Source organism: Lepidochelys olivacea (assembly GCF_965140295.1).
Source record: "Lepidochelys olivacea isolate rLepOli2 genome assembly, chromosome: 5".
Classification (NCBI taxonomy): domain Eukaryota; kingdom Metazoa; phylum Chordata; order Testudines; family Cheloniidae; genus Lepidochelys; species Lepidochelys olivacea.
In genome coordinates this window covers 42,977,582-42,988,080 of record NC_140415.1, presented here as the reverse complement: position 1 = coordinate 42,988,080, position 10,499 = coordinate 42,977,582, and the positions used below count along the sequence as shown (strand labels likewise).

Here is a 10,499-nt window from a genome sequence, read left to right as displayed (position 1 = left end):
CTTCCCTCTAAAATACTTAATTTTATTAGTGAAATGGTACCAAAGATAACAAGTATACAAACGATCTTTGCTCTATGCTACTTACACATAAATAAGACAGCTGTTGTTGCAAGACCCGATCCTTCACAATCTTTCTATAAGCATACAGATTTGTTATTCTTTTATTGGAATAAACTGTTCACCAGCCAACTGCATGTGGCTTAAACATCACAAAAATGACCATCTATACTTTACATGGTAAAGCATTTTCTATAATTTTAATGGTACACAGCGGCAAGATACTTCAAATCCTAACAAAAATAAAGAGTGATTAAGCAGCTGCACAAACTGGGTTTCATTACCTTATAAAGTGGGCAACTTCTCATTCCCCATAAAACACTTAGGCTTCTGTAAGTATTAACTTTAAAAAGGAAAATCAAATTGAAAGTAACTAACTAATATACTACTTAGCTTTTAAAATTGATAGAAATAACTCTTCCCATGAGGTAAGGCAATTAAGTCTTTTGATTGTATTTCATTGTATTAAAAATAAGTCTACTTGATTTTAGTATTAAACAAGTTTTAAAGGTCTTTTAAGAAATCTTACAGTGATGAGATTACTTCAGAGCACAAGTCACATTTTTACTTGACAAAATATTTGCAGTGTATCATTCTCTCCAGTTACATGCTTTCTCCCCAAAGAATGAATCCAAGAAGGACATAGAATCTCTACCATATAACTCTAATGTAAATTCAACTACTATTCTTTTCAAACAAACTTTGCACACAATTCCTTTCACATCACACAACCAACATTAGAGAAGATGATTGAGAGGTAATGATTAAGGCCATCCAATGTACAGAAAAAGTTTAAAGAGCTCCCTTTGGATTTTGGTGAAATTAGAGCATGCTCTGTATTCAGTTACCATACTTCATAGTATGATGGTCCCCAAACTACACTTTTGCATTCATTTATATAAATCTTCTTAAAAATGGAGCTTCAGTCTTGAACCAAGTGAACCCAGCACAGCTTTTCTGACAAACCACTCACATTCTTGTCTACTGGTGTGGTTTTGGTAGAACAGCGATCGAGATTATGTAAGATGTAACCGAAAATTAATAGCACATATAAAGTTCCAGAAAATATACCACATTTTAAGAAGGCACTAAAGCTTTAGCTTGTGCTCCCATATACTATTTTGAAAACAGGGTATTGATTTTCATAACACCACCTGTACCATATGCAGCTGAACAGACCCACTGCAATATGGCTCAAAACAAAACCAGAAGTTCTGATACCACTATACAGATGTGCTTACTTTTGAGGATAGGAGAGGGGGAAGAAACCCAGTAAGCTAAACTATTATCTACAATATGGTGGTTGTTCCTTCTATAAATAGGACAGTAACATGCATTGTTCAACTACTATTAAAAGAAATATTCATTTCAGGGATAGTAATAAGAAAATGACTTTAAATAAGAAAAAATGAATCCGAGCAGTGAGCAAATGAAAACTTAATAGTCAGTGGGCGTTTAACGCAATAACGGCAAAACTATGTATTAAAGTAAAAACCCTTTTTTCCATAGCTGTCATTTACAAGGGAAAGTGTGTATATTTTTGCACCATGTCCAAGCACATCATCAAAACAGTACACATTGAAATAAAATAAAAAAAACAAAAACAAAACAAACACAAGGAAAAACAATACAAAATTCATTAACTAGCAATATTTTAACAACTTCCAATGCATACCTTCAGCTTATGCAGGTTTACATCTTTCAATTTCACCTTATCTGAAACAGTTCTTGGCAAAAGTTAACATAAATCATTTTACAAATAATACAGCCATCATGGAAATGCATGGATTCTCACAGATGAATAGTTCTGATGGCATTTGCCTTAATCATGGCATATATTACTGGTCCATGGTCTTTCTTGCTTTCCAGCAAGAAGACAACAAAGCTATCACAAGAATTGGAAGAGCTACTAGTACATATCAACCTGCTCAGTAGATTGCTTTGATGTTTTCTTCCTCTTTCAGGGAAATAAAAAGCTTTGGATTCACCCCACAGTTGAGTCAGAGGTCCATTCGTTACTTTATACCTCTTCCATTTTAACTGAGAGGTTTTCTTCATTTGGTTGACAGTTCCCATTCTGTTGTAGTTTGACTTCATCTGTCCTTTGTGTATCTTTATTTTCTACTGCCTTGTTAATTTCTGAATTCGCATCCCCTTTAGTGTGATCTTTATCCTACCAAGAATGTTAACAAGTTATATTTTTATAACAACAATATTCCATATTGTGCCAAGATTTCCAGAAGTAACTGGTGATTTTGGATGTTTACATTTCTGGATACCCAATGGGAGACAGCTTAAAGAGGCCAGTTTTAAGAGCACGGGTGCTCAATAGCCTCTGAAAATCTGTCCCATTTAAGGGTGTCTGAAGTTGGGCACCCAAAACACACCAAAATCACTTTTTGAAATCTTTGCCTTAAAGAATTATATTTTGCTATATACAATTATTCAGAAGTAAAATAAAACAGAACAACAATACTAGAGAGATATCACTAACAACTCCATAGTTAAGACTTTGCGGAGTTTTCCTCTTAAACCAGGACTAGATCTCTCTATTTCTAGTTTTAATGGTTAAATATTTTACCAAAATTTCTGTTCAGATGTCCACTACATTTTTATGATAGCTCTTGGATAAAATAATTATTGAAGTCTGTAGAGGAAGCAATTAAAAGTCAGTCAGTTTTTAAATTGGACACTGGCAGTCTCACTTTTTCACTTCTATAGTTAAATAGCCACAATTACAACTCTCTCAAGGACAGGCTACTTTTGAAATGTTAAAATTAAAAGCTCACAAGGTAATCAGTCTGAACACTTGATTTTTGCTAATAATATCCGTATACCACTGTTCCCTGACCCACCTACTGAGCCTGCTCCTCCAGCTTTGCTCCTTGTAGAGCTCTCTAGCAAGCCTTTGACCCTGGGGAACCAGGAGGCAGCACTGTGGAAGGGAAGTACAAGGTAGACACATAGTTCTGCAACTGAGCTGCCTTTTTTGGTTGCCTACACAATGTGCCGTATGGCTGCTCAAACAGACAGGCAGCCAACCCACTCCTCACCCGATATTTCTTTATTCCATCCCACTCATTTCTCCCTACCTACCCACTCAAGCACCTGAAGAGTTGGGAAGGTTCAAGTAGGGAAACCTAGTCTAATGGATCTGCCAAATTAACTTTCTTTTGGAGCACCTGTCTCTTGCTGGCAGGAACTATACTTAAGTGTCCAAACTAGCAAAGAATGAAGACAGAAAGGACAGATTTTGTCAAGAATCAATCAAATTCTACTGTTCAGTCACTTTCCTGTTCATCACTTGTTCACAAGTGCTTACCTTCAGTGTAGTAGTGGTTTTGTCAGACTTCTCCTTCCCATCTTTTTCTTTGCTACTTTTTTTCTTGGATGTGGATTGCTCTCTCTCTTTTCTTTCATTATTTGAATCCCTTTCTTTCTCTCTCTTTTTGTCCTTCTTATTTCTGCTTAAGAAAGTTTGTAGACATTCAGTAATTGAGTAAACCAATTGAATACTAAAAAGTTCTTTAGAAAGCTGTAATTCTTAGAATCAACCCTTCATTTTCAGTACTGAACTGTAACACTAATGTGTTTCAACTGGTGGTTCCTACGTAAGAGACTGTGTAATTCCGCAGCTTCTTATTTTAAAAAAAATATTTTCTGAATCATCCAAACAGCATATTTCTAAAAGACCCTGAAGATGTACAGGTGTGGAATTTACTGAAAGGACAAATCTCTTCATGCCAAATAATAATGATCAGAAGCATTTCTAATTGAATACATATATGATTTAGCTAACAATGCTAAAAAAAAATCCAAAATCCATATGTACCGTATGTGCAACCATGCAAAAATTATTAAGTACTGTACTGTATTGTATACTTATATCCATTAAAAAAAAAAGGTCATTTGTCTTACACGCCCAAGTCACTTGCATTGATCTGGAAATAACTGCTCATACATATAAGGTTTTTCATCATTTGCTCTTTTGTTTAATAGCTATCAGAATTTGGGAAAGTAAATTCACAATCTTTTTCTTATGAACAACTGACTGAAGGAGTTTAATGGTTAGCAGATCAGTAACTGCAGTTTGATTCCTTTAATCTCCAATTAGATCTAGAATTACTATCAAAACATTAAGTTGCACACCAGACCCACATCTGTGAGACTTTCCAAAAGAATGGGTAAAAGAGAGAAGAGATTAAATATTTGTAAAAATGCAAAACACTGTCAATTTTCTCACTCAAAAGAGCTGAAGAATTTAATTTTCAAAAATATACAAAGAGGGGAGTGAATTGACAAAGGACAGTGTACAGAGCAATAAGGATCTTTGATCGATTTGGATGTAGAGAATGTAAACAGCTCCAAAATAATAAATCAATACAAGATTGAACTGAGACTTGAATCACTTTGACCAAATGAAATTATCTGAAGTGACAGAAGCGTAATAAAAGAGACTCAGGCAGGGGTGATGAACTGATGAGAACAGTGTTTCCAAACAAGTTTTTTTCCATATTCCCAGATTCTCCACCTAAGATTCTGTTTTGGAGAAAGAGGGCTGATCTTGTCATTTACATACAAGACAGGCAGAAAGCTTCTTACAAATGCTGGAGAAAAAAAAAAAAAAAAGAACTGCCCAGAAGGAATCCAAATCTCCTCAGCAAATTTTTTTGCATGATACTGGGAAGCTAATGAAATTTCAGTATGGGAGAAAGATCATTAAAGATTTTCCTTTTTAGCTGTCTATTTTAGTTCTAATATATTTATAAATCCCACCTCCTTGGTGATGGAGACCGAGAGGACTTTCTCTTTGATGTTCTGGATGATTTTGGAGACTTGGAAGGACTTCTACTCTTCCTCTTACGTCTTTCTCTGTAAGACCAAGAAGTTCAAAATTAGGCAATGAAGATGCACAATACATTAGATAATGGCCTAAGAAAACAGATGTTTCTTAACATTATTCTTTGGCATGACAGCTCGTTGACACTGTTAATGTCCTGCAACATGCTGGCCACTACTAAGTGTATGTCTCACTGATTGTACATATATTACACAAGTCAAGAAATTTAAAGCTTTCTGTATGTGAGAATTTTGTGGGAGGAGGCATGGCAGAGGGAAGTGGCAGAAGGAGATTATGCTTCTTCAGATTTCTGCTATATCACATTTTGGAAGAGAATAAATTTACCTTCTCAGCCCAAACACCTCTATCAGGTGATAATGGGCACCTGATAGAGTTAAATTTATTACCACCTATTGTCATTACAATAAAGCCCAGGATGAGGACCTCATTGTACTAGAAGCTATTGACCTCAGCGGGGCCAGGGTCACCTATGGTCCCTCCTCTGAAGAGTTTGCAATATAAGAAAAGTTCCTCCTTCAACGTAAGAGCCAAGAATTACTATTATTAAACATGAATCTTTAAATTATCAGCTGAGTTGATAAGTAACGAAAGAAACTATTACTAGAACACATACCTTAAGAATTACAAATACACACATTTTAAAGGGGCATGAGAAAAAAGCTTTTTAACTATCTTGTCTTGAGTTTGGAGATCTAAATTTCCTCTACAGGAGCTGATGAAACCACTAACATTTACCTTGCATGGAGCTGCATTCCTTACAGTGTTCTGAAGCTCAACTGTAAAATATGCTAATTCCTCTGGCCCTGATCAAAGAAAGCACTTAGGTATGTGCACAAATTTTAAGCATGTGAGTAGTGAGTAGTGTATTTAAACTTGAGCATGAGCTGAAGTGCTTTGTGGGATCAGAGCCAGAGGACCCAGACCCTCACAGAATCAGTCCCAGAGGTGTTTGTTGTAAATCATGACAGGGAACATTTTAATATGGATTAAAACATTTCTATTATTATTACTTCTCAAAGGATGACATGCTATTGTTAACAAACAATGCTGTATTAAAAAAAATAGGACACAATAGTTGTATGGGAAGGTTGAAGCCCAATAAAATCCAACAAACGAAGGAAATTCAGATTAAGTCAGATTCTTAACATTTTATTTAAATGAGAATTTGGTAGGGTTTTTTACGAGCTACCGAAGGTTGCTATTCTAGGATCTGATCCAGGGTGTTGCTGAATACTCGTAACTCCCCGACTGCACGTACAATGAACCAGGCATAAAACAAGAATAAATTAACTAGATCTAAAGATTAGTTTAATATTAAATTAGAGTATAAGTTATATCAAAATGGATGCCCTCTTCCTGTTGGCATTTTTTCAGAACAAAAATTATCATGGTTTATTTCAGAAATTTGACGAAGCAGGACAAAAAGAGTTCAGGAGAGCTGGGAGTTTCTCAAAGAGACAATATTAAAGGCACAACAGAAAACTATCCTAATACAAAGGAGAGATTAAAAGAATAGTAAGAAGCCAATATGGCTCCATCAAGGGCTCTTTAAGTCTACAAAAACAGGAAACAAGGACAAATTGCTAAGAAAGAGTACAAAAGAATACCACAAGACTGTAGGACAAAAATCAGTAAGGCTAAGGCTTTGTCTACACTGCCAACTGAATGACAAAACTTTTCACAGGTGCTCAAAAAAGCCTCCCCTCCTACCCCCCCGAAAGACAAAAGTTTTGCCAAGGCAAGTGGCAGTGTAAACTGCTCGTTGTCGGCAGGAGTGCTCTCCTGTTGACAACGCAAACCCCGCTTGTAGGGGGTGGAAGTATTTTGTTGGCAAAAGTGCCAACAAACAGGTTTACACTGCCCGACTTTTAGCAACACGACTGTGTCGCGAAAAGCTGTGTCGCGTAGACAAACCCGAAGACACAAAATGCATTACACCTAGCAAGGGACACAAGAGGTTCTATAAATACATTAGGAGCAATAGCAAGACAAAGGAAAGTGTAGGTCTACTACTTAGGGAAGGAGAGCACATGGATGACATCAAGAAGGCTGATATGTTAAATGCCTATTTTGCTTTAGTCTTCACTAAAAAGGTTAATTGTAACAAGATACTTAACACAATTAATGTTAACAACAAGGAGGAAGGAACCCATGGCAAAATACAGAAAGAAGAGATTAAATAATATTTAGATAATTAGATGTATTCAAATTGGCAGGGTATGATGAAATTCACTCTATGATACTTTTAAGGAACTAGCAGTCTCAAAACTGTTAGCAACTATTTTTGAGACTCATGGAAATGAGGTCCCAGAGGGCAGGAAAAGGGCAAACATAGTACCTATGTTTAAAAAGGAACAAAGAGGACCTGGGGAATTTTAGACCAGTCAGCCTAACTTCCATAGCTAGAAAGATACAGGAACAAATTATTAAACAATTTGTAAGCACCTAGGGCAAGGGTGGGCAAACTTTTTGGCCTGAGGGCCACATCTGGGAATAGAAATTGTATGGCAGGCCACAAAATTGGGGTTGGGGTGCGGGAGAGGGCTCTGGTTGGGGGTGTGGGCTCCAGGGTAGGGCCAGAAATGAGGAGTTCAGAGTGCGGGAGGGGCTCCAGGCTGGGGAGTAGGGTGTGGGGAGAGGCTCAGGGGTGCAAGCTCTGGGCGGTGCTTACCTCAAGCGGCTCCCAGAAGCAGCGTCATGTCCCTTTTCTGGCTCCTACGTGGCCAGGTGACTCGTCTACAGACACTGTCCCTGCAGCACCCATTGGCTGTGGTTCCGGCCAATGGGAGCTGTGGGGGAGGTGCTTGGGGCGGGGGCAGCATGCAGAGTGGAGCTCCCTGGCTGTCCCTATGCATAGGAGCCAGAGGGGGGCCATAACACCACTTCCAGGAGCCAGGCGGAGAGGCCTCCGACCCTGCTGCCCGGCTGAAGCACTGGAATGGGGCAAGCCCCCACCCTCCTCCCCAGCGGGAGCTCGAGGGCCTGATTAAAACAGTTGGCGGGCCATAGTTTGCCCACCCCTGACCTAGGGGATAATACGGTGATAAGGAATAGCCAACATAGATTTGTCAAGAACAAATCATGCCAAACCTATATAATTAATTACATTCTTTAGGGTTTTAATCATCTACTGGATAGAGAGGAAGCTGTATATGTGATAAATCTTGATTTTAGTAAGTCTTTTAGCACAGTCCTGCATGACATTCTCATAGGCCAACTACAGAATGGAGTCTAGATGAAATTACTATAAGGTGCATGCATAATTGGTTGAAAGCCCATACTCATGAAAGTTATCAATAGCATGCGGTCAAACTGGGAGTATGTATCTAGTGGGGTCTCACAGGGGTCTGTCCTAGATCCAGTACTACTCAATATTTTCATTAGTGACTTAGATAATAGAGTAAACAGTCTACATGTAAAATTTGTGGATGACATCAAGCTGGGAGGGTATGCAAGCACTTTGGAGAACAGGGTTAGAATTCAAAATGATGATTTTAGATCAGTTCTCCAATTTAACAAGATGAAACTCAATAAAGACAAGTACAAAGTATTACTGTTAGGAAGGAAAAAAATCAAGTGCAAAAATACAACAACATTGGAATAACTGGCTAGCCAGTAGTACTACAGAAAAGGATCGGGGGGTATCATGGATCACAAACGGAACATGAGCCAAAAATGTGACGCAACTGCAAAAAAGGCTAATATCGTTCTGGGGAGTATTGACAGGAGTCTTTTATGTAGCACACGAGAGATAATTTTCCTGCTCTACTCAGCACTAGTGAGGACTCAGCTAGAATGGGGTGTCCAGTTTTGGGCACCAAACTTCGAGAAAGATGGAGAAAATATGAGAGATCCAGAAGTCAGCAACGAAAATGATAAAAGGTTTAGAAAACATGACCTATGAAGAAAGATTAAAAACATGGAAATGTTTATCTTGGGGGAAAAAATGACTGAGGGGAGCACCTGATAATCTCCAAGTATGTTAAGGGCTGTTATAAAAAGAGGACAGTGATTGATTACTTCTTGCCCTACCCTCAGTGGACATAAAGAACAATTGGCTTAAATGGCCAGCAAGGGAGATTTAGGTTAGATATTAGGAAAAACTTTCTAACTATAATGCTAGTTAAGCCCTGAAATAAGCTTCCAAGGAAGGTTGTAGAATCCCCATCATTGGAGGTTTTTAAAAACAGGCTAGACAAACACCTGTCAGGGATAGTCGAGGTGTATTTATTACTGCTGCAGCACAGGGGGGTGGATAAAATAACCTCTTGAGGTCCCTTCCAGCCCTACATTTCTATGATTCTACACTAAGGCTTGGTTTACACTTGAAAGTTGTAGAATCATAGCTACGTCGGTAAAGGGGATCAAAGTAGATATGCCAACATAACCCCCAGTGCAGATGCAGCTAGGTTGACAGAACAACACTTCAGTTGATGTAGCTGATATCATTTGGGAAGGTAGTGTTCCTCTGCCGACAGAAAAATTCCTTATGTTGGGGAAGGCTGCATCTTCACTACGGAAACTAATACTACATTCCCCCTTTCTGAAAACAGAAGGATGATAAAACCTTTATCCAAACTTTTCCTTAAGCACCACAAAACACAAATAACAGACCTATAAAAGATAGCATAGCCTGCCTGAACCTTCAGACTTGTATCAGTGATTTATTCTGACTTTTTAGGACTAATTCTTTGACATTCTTGGATTCTAGGGATTTGTTGGGTTGTTATTTGATCTCATTTTTGATACCCTGAATACAAAACTGTCTTTATTTCCTCTTTACACAGACTCTTAGCTTCTTACTCGCAGCTCCCTAGCGGCCATCCTGAATAGTAGGGCTTAACACGACAATGCAAAGAACAAGATTAGGCAATAGTCTGAAACAGATCCTTCACTGAGTGAAAAGGGTCAAGCAATGTCTAGTCTGGATCCTGATACAGTAGTCTACACCATTATTCCCAGTGCCAAATTTGACAGAAACAAGGGAGCAAGTGGGACATCCTCATGGAAATGAGAACTCCCACGATGATCCTCAGTCTTCCTCAGAGATGGCAGTCCACACAAAACTGTTCTAAAGAGGAATTTCTGCACATTCATAATTGGTTCCCCGCTTATTTAAATAGGGAAGTATGGGGAAGGCTCCGAGATTTGCCTCAAACCAGCAGCATCGTCAGCATTACCAGACCCTTTCAAGTACTCAGACAGAGGAGGATGTATTTTTTCTTTTTTTTGCACAAAGACGTATCTCAATACTGATGGCCTCTTTCAGTATGTCCAATTTACAGAATTCAGAAGAAGAGTGACATTTCTTTCCCTTTTTGACTCTTCTTAGTCCCTGAACTGACTGGTCTCTTTTTGCACTTTGGAATCCATGTTCAACTTGGCCTTCATCAAAAAAAGAAGGACCTGTTTCTGATGTGGATGGAGAGTCCTTCTGAGCTAGACTATCAGAAATTAGATTATCAATCCCTCTGACCTCTTCAGGTGAAAGTGGCACTATAGAGAACCTCTCAGATAGACAAGTTTCACTAAAGTATAGGAAGCATTATGTCAATTAGTCTGCCATGTACATCTTGGCTTT

General features: G+C 38.3%; 1 protein-coding gene across 2 annotated transcripts in view; it reads right to left on the bottom strand.

The window, feature by feature from the left end:
• Positions 1-243: 243 nt before the first annotated feature.
• Positions 244-10,499, bottom strand: part of SREK1 (splicing regulatory glutamic acid and lysine rich protein 1) — a 55,935-nt gene continuing 45,679 nt past the window's right edge. For both annotated transcript variants that reach the window (XM_084629041.1, XM_084629042.1), the window contains exons 10-12: positions 4,834-4,929; positions 3,380-3,521; positions 244-2,230 (exon numbers count right to left, since the gene is read on the bottom strand). In XM_084629041.1, the coding sequence (XP_084485167.1) occupies positions 2,078-2,230; positions 3,380-3,521; positions 4,834-4,929 (391 nt within the window). In that variant the 3' untranslated portion in view covers positions 244-2,077. The remainder of the gene's footprint in view (positions 2,231-3,379; positions 3,522-4,833; positions 4,930-10,499) is intronic.